The 17532-nt window shown below is 53.3% G+C and overlaps 2 protein-coding genes across 3 annotated transcripts; both read left to right on the forward strand.

The window, feature by feature from the left end:
- Nucleotides 1–1158: 1158 nt before the first annotated feature.
- Nucleotides 1159–4141, forward strand: LRG1 (leucine rich alpha-2-glycoprotein 1). The gene is made up of 2 exons (XM_055566642.1): nucleotides 1159–1220; nucleotides 2519–4141. Exons 1-2 carry the CDS (start codon nucleotides 1168–1170, stop codon nucleotides 3525–3527), a joined length of 1062 nt encoding a protein of 353 aa, XP_055422617.1. The 5' UTR covers nucleotides 1159–1167; the 3' UTR covers nucleotides 3528–4141.
- Nucleotides 4142–5292: 1151 nt separating this feature from the next.
- PLIN5 (perilipin 5) lies at nucleotides 5293–16575 on the forward strand. 2 transcript variants are annotated; one of them, XM_055566644.1, is made up of 9 exons: nucleotides 5319–5371; nucleotides 5814–5865; nucleotides 6381–6462; nucleotides 7284–7479; nucleotides 8497–8579; nucleotides 9185–9365; nucleotides 10748–10947; nucleotides 15235–15354; nucleotides 15573–16575. In XM_055566644.1, exons 3-9 carry the CDS (start codon nucleotides 6403–6405, stop codon nucleotides 16101–16103), a joined length of 1371 nt encoding a protein of 456 aa, XP_055422619.1. In that variant the 5' UTR covers nucleotides 5319–5371; nucleotides 5814–5865; nucleotides 6381–6402; the 3' UTR covers nucleotides 16104–16575. The 2 variants fall into 2 exon arrangements, with proteins under 2 accessions (XP_055422618.1, XP_055422619.1); XM_055566643.1 differs by lacking the exon at nucleotides 5814–5865 and having other exon boundaries at nucleotides 5293–5371.
- The last annotated feature ends 957 nt before the right edge of the window (nucleotides 16576–17532 follow it).

Raw genomic sequence — 17532 nt, forward strand, 5'->3', positions numbered from 1 at the left:
CCAAATGGGACTTGTCTCCTCAAAGTGAGGAGTTCCCCAGGTCAACTGCTTGGAGGGCAGCTATGCTCACCACTATACCACCAACGCACTAAATGTTATAGCCAAACGCTCCAGGAAACAAACTCACTCAGGACACGTGGATTGTGGAATGCAGTTTACTACGCTGGAGGGTCCTAGGCACGGTTTCCTCTTGAGCCAGGGACCCTGACTGATTTTGTGAAAACCTTATGTACCTTAAGTGCACGTGCTCAAGCCCACACCCCCAAATTCCTAAAAGAAGGGAAATCTTGGTATGGAATCTGGTGTCTACCAGTCTGGGAGGCCTATTGGCCATAGGTATGTGATCTCCATGGGTACCAGGCACATAGTCCAAAGTTCACTAGGAATGTAAGATGGAGTTTCCTTCTTTTTCAAGATGGAGTCAGTTTGGCCTTTTCTTTTCCTCCTTCAACTCCAGTATTATTGCCCAAGAAATCCCATGGACAGAGGAGCCTGGTGGGCTACAGTCCATGGGGTCGCAAAGAGTCAGACATGACTGAAGCAACTTAGCACACAGCACCGGCCATTGTTCAAAGACTGTGGGGACTTTTGTTTTGTTTTTGTGGGGACTTTTGGCATCACTTGCTTTTGAATTCTATTTTTTAAAATGATTTTATTTAAAATATGTCATGAATTTAAGACAAGTGTTTTGTTGTTGTTGTTATTCTCTCCACTGAGTTTCCAGGTTGCTCAAATTTATTGTAAATAGTACCTCTTGCTCAAAGAGGTGTCCCCATTCCCCCAGGACAGACTGGCACCTTGCAAACCTGACCCTTGATTCCTAGGTTAGGAGATGTGGGAACTCAGCCCCAGAGACCCTTGGGTACCCACTCTCCAAAAGCAGGACTCGAGGGAAAGAAAAACTAGGTAGAAACAGGGTCAAGAAAGGGGTGGGCAGCCCCCTCCCTTCCTGTCCTTCCCTTGCCAGGAAGCAATTTTGCAATCCTGACCCCTCCCCCGCCACCGCCCCCCTCCCCCGCACACCCCCCTCCCCCGCACCCCCCAGCCGCCTGGCTCAGGTCAGCCCCTATCAGGAACAGGATGTGGGTGGAGACTTCCCTACGGTTGCTGCTCCTGCCCCGAGTTTAGGCCGGTATAAGGTCACCTTGCCAGACCAAGAGAACCTGGATGGAAAAGAGAGAGGCCACCATGTCCTCTCGGAACCCAGAGCAAAAACAGAGGTAGGTCCCCACCCAACCTGTCCTGGGCAGAACGGACACCAACAATGCGGAGATATACGGACAGTCTGTCTGACCCACTGAAGCTCCAGGTCCAGACACTGGCCTGCAGGCTGGAGCAGACTGACACTCAGGCTGCTCCAAAGGACAGACTCACTCCCGTATGTCGACATAGAAAATGCATAATGTGAGAGTTGCAAGTTCAGTTTTATTTGGGGCAAAATGAGGACGACAACCTGGGAAACAGCACCTCAGATAGCTCTAAGAGACTGCTCCAAAGAGGCAGGGGTGGGGAGGTCAGTATAGAGGGAGTACATGCAATCAAGCCTATATTTTTTTTTTTTTAATTTTTTTTGGTAGAAGCTTTCTGCTAGTCACAGGGAGCACTCATCACTAGGAAGGATTTTAGTGCTTTTCTACATATAAGGAGATACAAGGACTGGACTCATAAAACTAGCTCTCAAAATAAGTACCTGAAGACCTGTCCTGCCAGTTGCCCCCGCCCACTGCCACCTCACCCTTCACCCCGGAGCACAGAGCGCCTCATTTCTGCTCTTCACCCTGAACTCCTTTCAGGGGGTGTTGAAAATCAGCAGCTGCAGCAGCATGAGATTTAATCCTTGTAGCAGTAGATGGTAGGTGTCAATTTGTAGTTGACACATACACACAGCACAGGAACCCCAAGTGGCCCATGGATTGTAGCGACTAAGGGTGTTCAGGTGGTCTCTAGTGCTGCTGGGCTTGGGGCATCACTGCTGGAGGGCCCATGAGGAGCAGAAGCCCCAACTGTTTCCCAAGAGGAAACAGTTTTCTGCTTGGAAGAGTCAAGAAAGCTTTGTGGAAAGGAGGGGGCATTGGAGCTGGCAGTTTGCAGGATGAATAAAAGTTTGTGGGCTCTGCCTTCAAAACACGGAACCAGGGAGATAAGAATGACCCAGAAAACAAGTGAGAGCAGAAGAAATTAGCAAGTTAAACTGCAAATAATAGCGCATTGAGGTTGGACTGGCAATAGGAAAGGGTAGTATTTAAGGATCAGACTAAGAAACTCAGGCTTTTGTAGAATTATAATTCTTCCTAGAACAGGAGTTACTTCTGGCAGCTCTGGGGGGCGGGGGGAGGGAGGGTGGAAGCTAAGAGAGGAAGTGACTCCATTATTACAGCCCAGCAAAGCAATGGCAGGGTCCGGGTTGGTGAGAGTAGAGATGGTAAGAAGCAGGCAGATTCTGGGTGTATTTTTATCTTGCTGGGTATCTAATATCTTAGTTTTGACTTATTAAGCTCTTTTTTGTCATTGCCTGCAGCCTGGTGGGCTGGGACTCCCATCTTTCTAGAATCTTCCTGTTGCTGCTATCTGTAGTCTCAGCCCAGGGGGTCACCCCAAATCCTGAAGCCTGTCTGGTGTTCTCCTCAGTCAATGGCAGCTCCATCTCCTGCCAGCCACCTGCCCAAATCCCCCACAGCCTCCCAGCTGACACCATCTTTCTGGCCATGGAGTTCTTCAACCTGACTCAGCTGCCTGCCGACTTCCTCCAGGGCATCCCTAACCTCCAGGAACTCCACCTTTCCAGCAACCGACTGGAGGACCTCTCCCCCAAGTTCCTGCTGCCCGTGCCCCAGCTAAAGGTGCTCGACCTGACCCGCAATTCCCTGACCGGGCTGTCCCCTGGCTTCTTCCGGGTCTCGGCTGCCCTCTGCACCCTGGTGCTGAAGGGAAACCAGCTGAAGTTTCTGGAAGCCTCATGGCTGCACGGCCTGAAAGCCCTACGACATCTAGACCTGTCTGAGAACCAGCTCTACTCCCTGCCCCCTGGGCTCCTGGAGAATTTCACCGACCTGCTCACCCTTGACCTTAGCAATAACCAGCTGCAGACATTGCCCCCTGACCTTCTGAGGGGCCCCTTGAACTTGGAACGGCTGCATCTGGAGGGCAATAGACTGCAGGTGCTCGGAGAGGGCCTTCTGGCCCCCCAGCCAAAACTGCGCTACCTCTTCCTGAATGACAACAGGCTGGCCTCGGTGGCAGCCAGCGCCTTCCGAGGTCTGCAGAAACTGGACATGCTGGATCTCTCCAACAACTTGCTGACCACGGTGCCCGCAGGCCTCTGGACCTCCCTGGGGAAGGCTGCCAGGAACCTCAAGGACGGCTTTGACATCTCTAATAACCCCTGGATCTGTGACCAGAACCTGGCCGACCTCTATCGTTGGCTGGTAGCCAATGAAGACAAGATGTTCTTCCGGAATCACACACGCTGTGCCGGCCCTGAGGCCTTGAAGGGCCAGACGCTCCTGGCTGCGGCTGAGTCCCATTGAAGCCCGGGGCGGGGACTAGGGCTGGGGTGGGGAGGCAAGTCTTCATAGGCCAGTGCACCCCACTTAGCAAATAATCCCCCCTTCTAAGGGTGAGACTGGGCTTCCCATAGTTTCTGGAATCTGTTTCATCCAGGCTTCCGGAAACACGCTTTGAACCTTCCTTCTTTATTGCCTTTGCTCACGCTGTATCCTCTTCCAGAAATTTCTTTCCCCCTATCTCTCAGACCTCTTGGTCTCTGGCTCCTCCAGCCTGCCCTGGCCCCACACTGAAGTTGTGTCAATCTGGCTCTGTCTCCCACTTTGTGTGTGGTTTTCTGAGTGCAGGACCTCGGACTCGATTTCCTTTTATCCAGCATCACTCAGCTTGGAGTCAGACTGTATTGTTGTTAAGCCCTGTCTGACTCTTTGCGATCCATGGGCCAGGCTTCTGTGTCTTCCACAGTCTCCTGGAGTTTGCTCAAATTCATGTCTATTGAGTCAGTGATGCTATCTAATAACCAGATCATCCTCTATTTCCACCTTCTTCTCTTGTCCTCAATCTTTCCTAGTATCAGGGTCTTTTCCAAAGAGTTGGCTCTTTGCATCAGGTGGAGCTTCACTAATAAATAATTGTTGAACAGAAGTGGATGGTTTCATTGTGCTCCTTGCATCTCTCAAGTAAAATTCTTAGGTCTCCAGGATACAGAAGGAGGAAAGGAGAGGTATGCCATGAAATCCCAAATGGATAGCCATTGGGATTTATTCTCTTCCTCCCCTCCCCATCCCTGGATTTAACTGGAAATAAAACCTTGACCATTGCCCAGGGTGTCATTTTACCAGTGGATTCCTGCCAGAGCTTGTGTCCTGGGGAAGGTTTAAATTAAACCTGATTGCTTCAGGGCTCCAAACAATTTTTCATGCTGGCCTGTGATAACCAGGGCAGGGTAGCTGCCCAGGGCAAGCGTGGGAAGGCTAGATGGGGCTGAACAAATGGGCAGGGGCCCAGGGGACTGTGTTTTCACAGCTCTGGAACCTCAGGGCCACCTGCCAACACAATGTTGTGTATGGTGGGGCTCGAGGTCAGACTGGGGGGTCCTTGGGATGTTTGGGGCATGCTCTTCTTTTGCATTTCCTTGGAAGGAGGGTCATGCCCACGTGGGTGGTCCTTCCAGGTGTGGGTGGTCATTCCAACTGTGGCAATAAACGCAAGGGTTCTGGAGTCTGGCAGAGCTGGGTTTGAATCAGATCCCCCAATCGCTGGGTGAGCCAAGGCAAGTGGTTTAAACATTTTTATTTTTTATTTTTTTTGGCAGCGCTACGCAGCTTACCAGGGATTGAACTCAGGCACTCTGCAGTGAGAGTGTGGAGTCCTAACCACTGGACTGCTAGGGAATTTCCTGATTTAAGCATTCTGATCCTCACTTTGCTCATCTGTAAAATGGGGATGGAAAGGAATGAGCCGACCTCTCTCCTGGCTTAGTTAAGTGGCAGATTTTTAAAAGCAAAAAGAAAGACCTTGAGGACTTGCCCAAGGTCACTGGGTGAAGAGGTTAGGGGGCTATGATGGCCCTCCACCGTCTCTGAAGCAACAGCAGTGAGGGCCAAGGAAAGTACCTCAATTCTTGTGTAGCCAGCGTCCCCAAGTTGCTATGACAACTGCAGGGCGCTCTGGGAGCCCCTGGATAGAGCTGGGGTCTGGAGACCCGCCCAGGGCACGCCCCCTCATGGCCTCTCTCTATTGGTCAGTCCCCCGCGGCCCCGCCCCCAAGTCTCTATAAGGCGGGCGGGGAAGCCTGGGGGCGGAGACTGGAGTCCGAGTCTAGGGTCTGTGGCTGAACCTGGGGGCTGAAGCTGAACGCGCGCAGGTGAGTGCCGCGCGGGCGGCATCCAGGACAGCCCAGCAGATCCCCGGGGGCCCCAGTGAGTGGGTGGACGGTCTAGCGTCCAGCGGCTTGGTAGGAGGTGGGGTGTGATAGGCCGCAGCAGGTGGCTGAGACCCTTGTCCCAGTTGGCAAAAGCTCAGGACCCTGTTGGGCGAGGACTAGGGCTCTGAGGATGCAGGGGTGGGGACAGGGGGAGAACTGCAGGCGGGGAGTCTGAGGTCGAACTCTCTCTCTGAGTCTACTTAGCTGAGTGACCTTGGGCCCAGCATGGACCTGTTGTGTGCCTCAGTTTCCCTGTGTGTCAGACTGGACTGTGAGTTTACTGGTATTCTGTGGCTCCCACTCCACCTGCATCCCTGCTGGGGACTGCTTGCACGATTCCATCCCTGGGCTGGGGGTAACAGGGATCTCCTTCACTTTGCAGAGGAGAAAGCAGCCCACACAGGTGAAGGCATTTGCCCAAAGTCACACAACAGGTAATGGCAGGAAGGACTCGATCTTAGGTATCTCTCCCCACAGAGCCCATGCTTTGAATCACTAACATGCCCCCATCCTGCCAGAGGTTTCCTGAAGTGAAAGTGTTAGTCGCTCAGTCGTGTCTGACTCTTTGCAACCCCATGGACTACAGCCTGCCAGGCTCCTCTGTCCATGGAATTCTCCAGGCAAGAATGCTGGAGTGGGTAGCCATTCCCTTCTCCAGGGGATCTTCCCGACCCAGCAGGTCTCCCGAATTGTGGGTAGATTCTCTACCATTTGAGTCACCTGGGAAGTATGCACCTACTGTGTGCAGTGCCCCGTACATGCATTGTCCCTGCCCAGGATGCTCTGAGGTAGGTATCATCATTTTCACATCTTTAGATGAGGAAGCTGAGACCCCAAGAGGAGACGAGACTTGCCTGGGTCACCAAGCCCAGCTGGACAGAACCCAGGGCCTGGGCGGGAGCTGGGAGGGCTGGCGTGCAAGGGCCTGTCACTCTGTCCTGCCCCCCAGGGTGAACCTGTTTGCAGTAGGCATGTCAGAAGACGAGGCGGCTCAGGCCCCTGGACCCAGCTTGTGGGAGCAGGATCAGCAGGTGAGGGGCTGTGTCTCCCACGGAGCTCAGCTCAGGAGAGGGTAGGGGGACAGCCCCTCAGGGGACAGTTTCAGACTGGGTCACCCCCCTTGCTTTGAGCACCTTGCTCTGAGGGCATTTTGGACCATAGCTGGGGGAGGGCCATTCTACCCATTTCCCAGAGGGGCAAAGTGAGGCCCAGGGAGGAGAGTCTCTCCAGACACTCCCAGCCAGCTTACCTGGCCTCTGCTCAACCCTCTCCCTCTCTCTGCCTGTATCTCTCTGTTTCTGTGTCCACCATCATGGCACTCTCAACAAAACAATAACAACAATAACAGCATCAATCACAGCATACAGTCTGCATCATTCACTGGTCCAAGCGCTTCATGTACAATGACTCCTTGAATCCCCTTCACAGCCCTTGAAGCCCGTTTCACAGATAAGGAGACTGAGGCACAGAGCAGTTCACATAGTTGCCCAAGTCCATACAGCTCGAAAGCGTTGGAACCAGAACTGAACTCAGATGGTCCAGAGGCTATGCCGTGTGTGTGTGTGTGTGTGTGTGTGTTCAGTTGTGTCCAACTTTTTGTGACACCATGGACTGTAGCCTGAAAGGCTTCTGAAGCAGACCAGTTCCTTCAGAACTAGCCCTGCTGTGTGTCTGCTGTTGGGAATTAGAGCCCTAAACACCTGCATGAGGGTCTCCATTGTCTGTAGGCAGCTGCACTCAATACACTTCCCTCCCCCTCATCCTGGCCCAGAGAGGATGAGCGGGCTCTCCAGCTGGTGGCTGAGCCCCCCACCTCCATCTGGGACCCCTCTGATGCCACCCCTTCCTGCAGAGCGTGGTGCAGCGCGTGGCTGCCCTTCCCCTGATCAGGGCCACGTGCAGCGCAGTCTCCGAGGCTTACAGTGCCGCCAAGGACAGACACCCGCTGCTGGGCTCCGCCTGCCGCCTGGCTGAACACTGCGTGTGTGACCTGACTACCCGAGCCCTGGACCATGCCCAGCCACTGCTCAGCCACCTGCAGCCCCAGCGTGAGTTCCCCCGGCTAGCGTCCTGAGTCCTGTGCTTTTCCCACTGCCCTGCCCTCTCAGGCTCCACTACAAGGAGCCCCCTGAGTTGAATGTGCCTCTGCAGTCCTTTTTTCTTTTTGGCCACGCCCCTCATCATGTGAGGTCTTAGTTCCCTGACCAGGGATCAGACTTGCACCCCCTGCAATGGAGGGATAGAGTCTTAACCACTGGACTTCCCCAGGGAAGTCCTGCAGCACAGTATTGCCTAAACTGTGTGCCTTTCGTTTGCCCGCCTGTCTGTCCCCACCCACCTGCATCACCCTCTCTGGGTCGATCTGCCTGCCCCATTTTCCCCTGTTTGTTTCCCATCTTCCCCTCTGTTCCCCTCTTATTTGTCCCTCTGTGGTTTGATCACCTGGCCACCTGCCCTTAGCTGTTTCTGTGTCCGCCCTTTTGGTTCCCATGTGTCTGTCTCACTGTCCTCCTCCCTTTGACTAGCCGGATGTACCTTGGGTCCCTCTGCCTGTCCGATCTCCCTCCCCTGTCTGCCCCTCTGTCCCAGTCCCCACCCATCCTGAGCCTGTAACCAGCTCAGGGGTCCAACCCAGGGGTGTGGTGGCAGGCAGAGAGACCCCTGGTCTTACATCTGACTGAGGAAGGGGATCACCTGAGGGTTCCAGCCCGGGGCCTCACTCTCCCTTCTTCTCAGCTGGTTTGTGTGATCTTGAACCTGCTTGCTGAGGTGTCTGAGCTGGACATGGGTGAGGAGTCACTTTGGTGCTGGCGGCACTGATGGGAGAGCAGAGGCGGGAAGGGCAGAGAGGCAGGGTCCCGCCTGATGGCCCACCCACAGCCTCAGGACCCCCAGCCCCTTGCAGGGGACCAGCCAGGTGCCCCCTCCCTATTTCTTTCCCCCTGTGTGTGTCTCTCTCTTTTTCCTGTCTCTCCCTCCAGCATCCCCTCCCTCCATGACTCTCTGTGTGTCCCTAGTTCCCTTGACATCTTCCCGATTCTCACTCCCTGCCTCTCTGTCTCCAGTGGCCACAGTGAATGATCTTGCCTGCAGGGGCCTGGACAAGCTGGAAGAGAAACTGCCCTTTCTCCAGCAACCTTCAGAGACGGTAACCCCCCAGCACCACCAGATCATGTGGGAACCTATGTGGGGGCGGTGGAGGTGGGAGTGAGAAATGCAGCCTCCTCCCAGACCCGACCTCGATACCTGGGCCAGGACCCAGTCAGGCTTCAGTCAATTTGAGACACCACCAGCCAGATGAAAATTAGATGTCAATTAGAGACCCATGTTTACTGAGCACTTAATATGTGCCAGCTTGTGCTAAGCCTCCCTTCAACAACCCCGTGAGGGACAGACCTGATTTTCCCGCATTTTATAAAAAGGGTGGGACTTCCCTGGTGGCCCAGTGGTTAAGACTTCTCCTTCCAATGCAGGGGGTGTGGGTTCAATCCTGGATTGGGGACCTGAGATCCCACATGCCTCCTGACCAAAAAACCAAGCCATAAACAGAAGCAGTACTATATAACACATTCAATAAAGACTTTAAAAATGGTCCACATTAAAAAAAAAGAAAAGAAAAATCTTAAAGACGGGGAAATAGTGGCCCAGAGCCAGGCAAGGGCCAGGGGTCCTTGCCTCACAGCCTGCCGGAGCTGGGGGCAAGGGAAGGGAGACCAAGGCTGACAGCACCTGGAGCTCGGCCCCTCCTGCCAGGTGGTGACCTCGGCCAAGGGTGTGGTGGCCAGCGGCGTGACAGGCATGGTGGGCCTGGCCCGGCAGGGCCGCCGCTGGAGTGTGGAGCTGAAGCGATCCGTGAGCCACGCCATGGATGTCGTGCTGGAAAAGTCAGAGGAGCTAGTGGACCACTTCCTGCCCATGACTGAGGAGGAGCTCGGTAAGGCCAGCAGCCTCTCCATTCGCCCCTGAATCCTCCTGCCCAGGGCCCACCTCTAGAGGCTACAGATCAGAGAGGTCCCAGACTCACCCAAGGCCACACAGCACATCAGCAGGGAACACAGGGTTCCAGTCCACTTGGCTCCTGGCCCACATCCTAGTAGAAATCTGACTGCCCAGACCCTCAAGAGTGTACTGGACTTACAGACTGGAGGGCCACAGTCTCAAACTGGTGACCCTCCAGACTGTGGCGCTCCATATTGCAGTATTTGGCCTGTGCAGTGCCTTTAAAATGGTTTAATTCATCACATTCATTTAAAAATCAGGTTTCTAGGGACTTCCCCTGGTGGTCCAGTGGTTAAGAATCCGCCTTGCAATGCAGGGGACGCAGGTTTAATCCCTGGCCAGGGACTAAGATCCCACATGCCTCAGGCAACTGAGTCCGCATGATGCAACTAAGACCCAAGGCAGCCAAATAAATAAATATACATAAAAATTAAAATCATATTTCGGGGATTTCCCCAGTGGTCCAGTGGTTAAGACTCTGCCTTCCAATGCAGGGGGCTCGGATTCGATCCCTGGTCAGGGAGATGAGATCCCACATGCTGTATGCTATGGCAAAAAAGAAAAATCAAATTTTTGCCCTACAAAACCTGATTTCTGGTATGCCTTGGGGAAAAAAAAAAACAAAAAACAAAAAACTTGGGTTGAATAGCGTCCTCCCCTTTACATGGTTTCCTTAAACCCCACCATTCTTCAAGGTTCTACATCTTGTCTTCTGGCCCTGGACACAATCTGGCCTGCTTCATAGCGCTAGAGGTACATGGAGCCGTGCTCCCTCCTTGGCAGAAAGGCTGTGAAGCATTATTTTTAAAATTTACTTTATTTTTTGGCCATGGGGCGCAGCATACGGGATCCTAGTTCCCCAATAGGGATTGAACGTCCCTGCAATAGAAGCACGGGATCTTAACCACTGAACCACCAAGGAAGTCCCTGTGAGGCATTTTTGAAGCACCTATTGTGTGCCACGCACTCGTAATCAATTCTTTAATGTTATTAGCTCCATTTACAGATGAGGAAAACCGAGGTAAAGAGACCTAGTCTTCGAGTAGACTAGTTCTGGTTGCTTCTGTTCGAATCCCAGGTCAGCCTCTTGTACCCTGTGGGACTTCACCTCTCTGTACCTTGGTTTTCCTCGTCTGTAAATAGAACTAGTAATCGTGTCTACATCGTAGGGTTTGGGGATGGTCGAATGAGTTGATATTGTAGAAGGGAACTATAAATTTGGGAGTACTCACCCCCACCCCCGTGTCCTGGCCTGCTAATCCACCCAGGAGCAGAGGGCGTGGCCACCGTGACTCCCTTCCCTCTTCTGTCCTCCAGCGGCACTGGCAGCGGAGGCTGAGGGCCCGGAAGTGGGCTCGGTGGAAGAGCAGCGGAAACATCAGGGTTACTTCGTGCGCCTTGGTTCCCTGTCCACGCGGCTCCGCCACCTGGCATATGAGCACTCTCTGGGGAAACTGAGGCAGAAGAAACACCATGCCCAGGACATGCTGGCCCAGCTGCAGGAGACCCTGGAGCTGGTGAGAGCTCTCTTCCCCACCCTGTGATGCAGGCCAGCACGCGTGGACTGAGTGCCAGCCGAGTCTTGTGCTAGTCTGAAGGTGGAGGCTGAAGCGTGTATGTGCAGGGCTGGGGCAGAAGAGGGACCCGGGGCTGGAGGCACTCGGTGGGGCTCAAGGCTCAGCCTGGAGAGGCTTGGAGGGGCTTTGTGGAGGAGCGGAAGTAGGACCTGGAATTTACAGGTGGTTAAGGTAGACCATTACTTTGCCAACAAAGGTCCGTCTAGTCAAGGCTATGGTTTTTCCAGTGGTCATGTATGGATATGAGTTGGACTGTGAAGAAAGCTGAGCGCCGAAGAATTGATGCTTTTGAACTGTGGTGTTGGAGAAGACTCTTGAGAGTCCCTTGGACTGCAAGGAGATCCAACCAGTCCATTCTAAAGGAGATCAGCCCTGGGATTTCTTTGGAAGGAATGATGCTAAAGCTGAAACTCCAGTACTTTGGCCACCTCATGCGAAGAGTTGACTCATTGGAAAAGACTCTGATGCTGGGAGGGATTGGGGGCAGGAGGAGAAGGGGATGACAGAGGATGAGATGGCTGGATGGCATCACTGACTCAATGGACGTGAGTCTGAGTGAACTCCGGGAGTTGGTGATGGACAGGGAGGCCTGGCGTGCTGTGATTCGTGGGGTCGCAAAGAGTCGGACACGACTGAGCGACTGAATTGAACTGAACTGAACTGAAGGTAGGCGAAGGGCTTCCCAGCTGCTGCTGGTGATAAAGAACCCACCTGCCAATGCAGGATATGTAAGAGATTTTAGTTCGATCCCTGGGTTGGGAAGATTCCCCTGGTGAAGGGAATGGCTACCCACTCTAGTTTTCTTGCCTGGAGAATTCCACGGACAGAGTACAGAGGAGCCTGGCAGGCTACAGTCCTCAGCAATGCGAAGAGTCAGATACAACTTTCATTTTTACTTTTCAGGGTAGATGGGAAAACTGATGAAGGTACCTCAGGTTCTCTCATCACCAACCCGTCTTCCCCAGAATTTAGGTTCGAGTTCATAACCCAGCTTCTTCCCTCATTGTGCATCCTTCCCTCTCCAGAGGAACATGTTCTCTGGGCTTGATAGGTTCAGATGCCCCCAACCTGCTCCTCCTGCATCCTTCTCCTCATCTCAGTTGATGGCAACCCTGTCCTAACAAGGGCTCAAGCCAAAACCTGGGAATTACCCTCAACTCCCCTCTTCTCCACCTCCTCTCCCACATCCGACACATCAGCCAGTACTGATAACTCTGCCTTCAAAGTCTACCCTAACCCGCGCACATCCTCCCCTTCCTCCACCTGGGTGCAGCCCCGATGATGACTCACCTGGTCTCGGTTTCCCATCCTGGATCCCACAGTCTGTCCTTCCTGAAATAGCCACCAGAGGGCACCTGTGAGCACCAGAGTCGGCCAGTTTCGTTGCACATAATGTCCTCAACAATAGACTGGGAAAGACTCGAGATCTCTTCAAGAAAATTAGAGATACCAAGGGGGAATTTCATGCAAAGATGGACACAATAAAGGAAGGAAATGGTGTGGACCTAACAGAATCAGAAGGTATTAAGAAGAGGTGGCAAGAATACACAAAAGAAGTATACAAAAAAGATCTTCATGATGCGGATAACCACCATGGTGTGATCACTCACCCAGAGCCAAACATCCTAGAATGTGAAGTCAAGGGGTCTTAGGAAGCATCACTACAAACAAAGCTAGTGGAGGTGATGGAATTCCAGCTGAGCTATTTCACATCCTAAAAGATGATGCTATGAAAGTGCTGCACTCAATATGCCAGCAAATTTGGAAAACTCAGCAGTGTCCACAGGACTGGAAAAGGTCAGTTTTCATTCCAATCCCAAAGAAAGGCAATGCCAAAGAATGTTCAAACTACTGCACAATTGCACTCATCTCACATGCTAGCAAAGGAATGCTGAAAATTCTTCAAGCTAGGCTTCAACAGTACGTGAATGGAGAACTTCCAGATGGTCAAGCTGGATTTAGAAAAGGCAGAGGAACCAGAGATCAAATTGCCAACATCTGTTGGGTCATAGAAAAAGCAAGAGAATTCCAGAAAAACATCTGCTTTATTGACTACGCTAAAGCCTTTGACTATGTGGATCACAACAAACTGGAAAATTCTTCAGGAGATGGGAATACCAGACCACCTTACCTGCCTCCCTGAGAAATCTGTATGCAGGTCAAGAAACAACAGTTAGAACTGGACATGGAACAATGGACTCATTCAAAATTGGGAAAGGAGTACGTCAAGGCTGTATATTGTCACCCTGCTTACTTAACTTATATGCAGAGTGAAGTGAAAGTGAAAGTCACTCAGTCGTGTCCAACTCTTTGTGACCCCATGGACTATACAGTCCATGGAATTCTCCAAGCCAGCATACTGGAGTAGGTAGCTGTTCCTTTCTCCTGGGAATCTTCCCAACCCAGGGATTGAACCCAGGTCTCCCATTTTGTAGGCAGATTGTTTACCAGATGAGCCATTGGGGAAGCCCAAGAATACTAGAGTGGGTAGCCTATCTCTTCTCCAGTGGATCTTCCCAACCCAGGAATCAAACTGGGGTCTCCTGCATTGCAGGTGGATTCTTTACCAACTGAGCTATTAGGGAAGCCCCTAGTAGCAGAGTACATCATGCAAAATGTGGGCTGGATGAAGCACAAGCTGGAATCAAGATTGCTGGGAGAAATATCAATAATCTCAGATATGCAGGTGACACCACCCTTATGGCAGAAAACGAAGAGGAACTACAGAGCCTCTTGATGAAAGTGAAAGAGAGGAGTGAAAAAGCTGGCTTAAAATTCAGCATTCAAAAAACCAAGATCATGGAAGCCAGTCCCATCACTTCATGGCAAATAGATGGGGGAAACAATGGAAATAGTGACAGACTTTATTTTCTTGGGTTCCAAAGTCATGGTAGATGGTGACTGCAGCCATGAAATTAAAATATGCTTGCTCCATGGAAGAAAAGCTATGACCAACCTAGACAGCATGTTAAAAAGCAAAGACATTACTTTGCCAACAAAGGTTCATATAGTTAAAGCTATGGTTTTTCCAATAGTCATGTATATATAAGACCTGGGCCATAAAGAATGCTCAGTGACGAAGAATTGATGCTTTTGAACTGTGGTGTTGGAGAAAACTGTTGGAGAGTCCCTGGACAGCAAGGAGATCAAACCAGTTAATCCTAAAGGAAATCAGTCCTGAATATTCATTGGAAAGTCTGATGCTGAACCTGAAGCTCCAATACTTGGGCCACTTGATGCGAAGAACTGACTCATTGGAAAAAATCCTGATGTTGGGAAAGATTGAAGGCGGGAGGAGAAGGGAATGACAGAAGATGAGGTGGTTGGATGGCATCACTCACTTGATGGACTTGAGTTTGAGCAAGCTCCAGGAGTTGGTGATGGATAGGGAAGCCTGGTATGGGGCAGTCCATGGGGTTGCAAAGAGTCGGACACGACTGAGTGATTGAACTGACTGAATGTCCTCAAGGTTCAGCCCTGTTTTAGCCTGTCAGCACTTCCTTCCTCTTTAAGGTGACATAATACATTCATCCCTTGGAATCTGTGAGAGATTTATTCCGGGACCACCCCCCACAGATACCAAAATCCACAAATGCTCAAATCACTTCTGTAAAATGGCCTAATGTGGTTTGCCCTCTGTATCCCGTGGGTCTGCATCTTTGGGTTCAAGCAACCCCAAATCGTGGTTCCATCCACAGATGCAGGACCCACGGATATGGAGGTAGACTGTGTTCTGTTGTATGGATGGATCACAGTTTATTTCTATTAATCATCTCATACCTGCCCTGTCCTGTGAACTAAAGGCACAGTGCCCCCCCCAACCAGGACATTCACAGGGGGACAAGGGTCATGACAGGAGAGCATGCTGGATGCTGTGAGACCCAGAGGAGGGGTCCAACCAGGCTTGGGGGGCGGGAGGGCTTCTTGGAGGAGGTGACATTTACAATGAACTGGAGTGAACCTGGCGGGGAGGTGGGTGGCGGGGAGCGTGTACCTGAGACACCAGCCTGGGCAGAGGGCCGGCAGTGAGTCTGAGCTTCAAGGGTACCTCAGGTCACAGGTTTTGGCTAAGGTCAGGGAAGAGAATAGATGGGCCAGCCAAGCTGGATCAGCAGGCCATGAAGATTTGCATCCAATGCTTTTTGAGGCCAGATCCAGACTGGGGCCCTGGTTCCCCCAACTCTCCAGCCCCTCCAGCTCTGACTATCATGGTCCTGGTTCGCACAGATCCACCGCATGCAGTGCGGGGTGACCCCCATCACCCCCGCCCGCCCCGGGAAGGTGCACGAGCTGTGGGAGGACTGGAGCCAGCGCCCCCTAGAGAACGGCCGGAGGCGTCACAGCCAGGTAGGATGGCGTGGGGGATGGGAGGAGGAGGGGAGGGAAGAGTGGGCTCTGGGTAGGTCCAGGGCTGCCAGGCTCCAACCAAGTGCTGAGGTCAGCTGGCAGCTGGTTGGAGTGTCTGCGGGGAAACTGAGGTAGATGGGGGTCCCGGCAGCGGTCCATCCTGGACACTGAGGCCCCGCCCCTCCGCTCCCACCCATCCCCACCCACGCCCCCCGCAGGCGGAGCTGGAGACTCTGGTGCTGTCCCGCAGTCTGATGCAGGAGCTGCAGAGTACCGTGGATGCGCTGGAGACCAGTGTGCGGGGCCTGCCCTCCAGTGCCCAGGAGAAGGTGGCCGAGGTGCGGCGCAGCGTGGACGCCCTGCAGGCCGCCTTTGCCGACGCTCGCCGCTTCGGAGACGTGCCGGCGGCCGTGTTGGCAGAGGGCCGGGGCAGCATGGCCCGGGCCCACGCGTGCGTGGACGAGCTGCTGGAGCTGGTGGTGCAGGCCGTGCCTCTGCCCTGGCTGGTGGGGCCCTTCGCACCCATCCTCGTGGAGCGGCCCGAACCCCCGCCTGACCTGGAGGCCCTGGTGGACGAGGTCGTCGGGGGGCCTGACCCCCGATGGGCGCACCTGGACTGGCCGGCCCAGCAGAGAGCCTGGCAGTCCCAGCACGGGGAGGGAACAGTCCTCTCAGGGAACATTCCCGAGGAGGAACCTGAGCCCCCCAGCCGCCCCAAGCACACTCTGATGCCTGAGCTGGACTTTTGACCCGATGGGACCGCGTAGGCAGCTGGAGGCCCTTCTGCACCCCGAGATCCCTGCTGCCCCCTAGCGGCCATGCGTCAGCACTACTAGCCGAAGCCTTGGTCTTGGCTATTGCGTGGAGCTGGAGACCGAGCTCTGAATTCTAGATTGAGGTCGCTGATGTCAGATCGCCCCCAGTCTTTCCCATATGAGGACTTGAACGTAACTAGCTCCAAGCTGGTTTCACTGGCTTTGGTTCCCATTGCTCCACCCTAAGAAGCTGATCAAAACTCCCCAGAGGATCACATGTTTTGCCCATGTGATAGAAGCATCTAGAGGCACATGCTTCTGTCTGGAGCTTTGAAAAGTAAGTGAGTGTCCTTTTCCTCCCCCAGCTTTTCCATCTCGGACTGAGGGGTCCTCAGCTGGACTTGCTGCCCCCACTTGCTTAGCCATTTGGCATTTACTCTCCAGAATAAAGAGTATTGGTGTTGTCCAGAGGCCAGTGTTGCCTGCTTGCTGTTGTCCAGAGACCAGTGCCCTCTGTTCCAGCCGAGGTGGGTCTCAGTGGTGGGGTGCTGGGGGCTTCGGAGGTGTGCAACCATATGGCACGAGCCGGGGTTCGATGTCTGATGAGCTTGACCTCCTCCTGTCTGGAGTTCCACTGTGTGTGCCCCACCCACCTGGGTGAAGCATTCAGATGTCGTTTTCTGGAATGGAAGTCATTCACACTTTAGTATAAATGAATGTTTGGGAACCTGCAAGGAGCAGGATCAAGAGGAGGAGGGATCAGAGGGAGCAGCCGCTCCTATGCCCATCTCCCTGTGGCTTCTCTGGCTGCACCGGTCAGGATGGGGGAGACAGAGGCAGGGCAAGGGCCACAGGCTAGTCTCGTGGGGGCCCTCCTGTCCTCTGATCGCATTCTTGGCTGGCCCTGAGGTCCCCCATGAGGCCACTCAGGGTGTTGGGAAACCACAGTCTGATGTGGTAAGGTCAGGGTGGCCCCTGGCTTCCCTGGAATCTGGCCCAGGGGTGACTGTGGGAGTCCCAGCCACTTTGCACCAGCTAGATTCACCTCCCTGCCACTCCTCAGGAACATCCCTGTTGCCCTCAGACCAACTATCCTCACTCCTCACCCTGGCATTTGAGGACTTCCAGTTTCATCCTTGGGATGACTCAGACACTGCTGTGGTCCCAAGGAGCTGTGCACATCTCCCCACCTCAGGGCCTTTGTTCAGGCTGTGCCTGGAACACCTTCCCACCCTCCCATCTTTCTCTTGGCTACATCTCATCCATCCTCAAGCCCAGCCCCAGTGCCACCTCCTCCAGGAAGCCTTCCCTGACTCTACTGCTGTGGGATATCTCCAACCCTCCATAGCCTACCTTCTTGGAGCTCCAAGTCCTTTCTATCTGGATATAAACCACAGGCAGCCTTGGCTTCTCTTTCCCTGAG

Source organism: Bubalus kerabau, chromosome 1 (assembly GCF_029407905.1).
Source record: "Bubalus kerabau isolate K-KA32 ecotype Philippines breed swamp buffalo chromosome 1, PCC_UOA_SB_1v2, whole genome shotgun sequence".
Taxonomy (NCBI): Eukaryota; Metazoa; Chordata; class Mammalia; order Artiodactyla; family Bovidae; genus Bubalus; species Bubalus kerabau.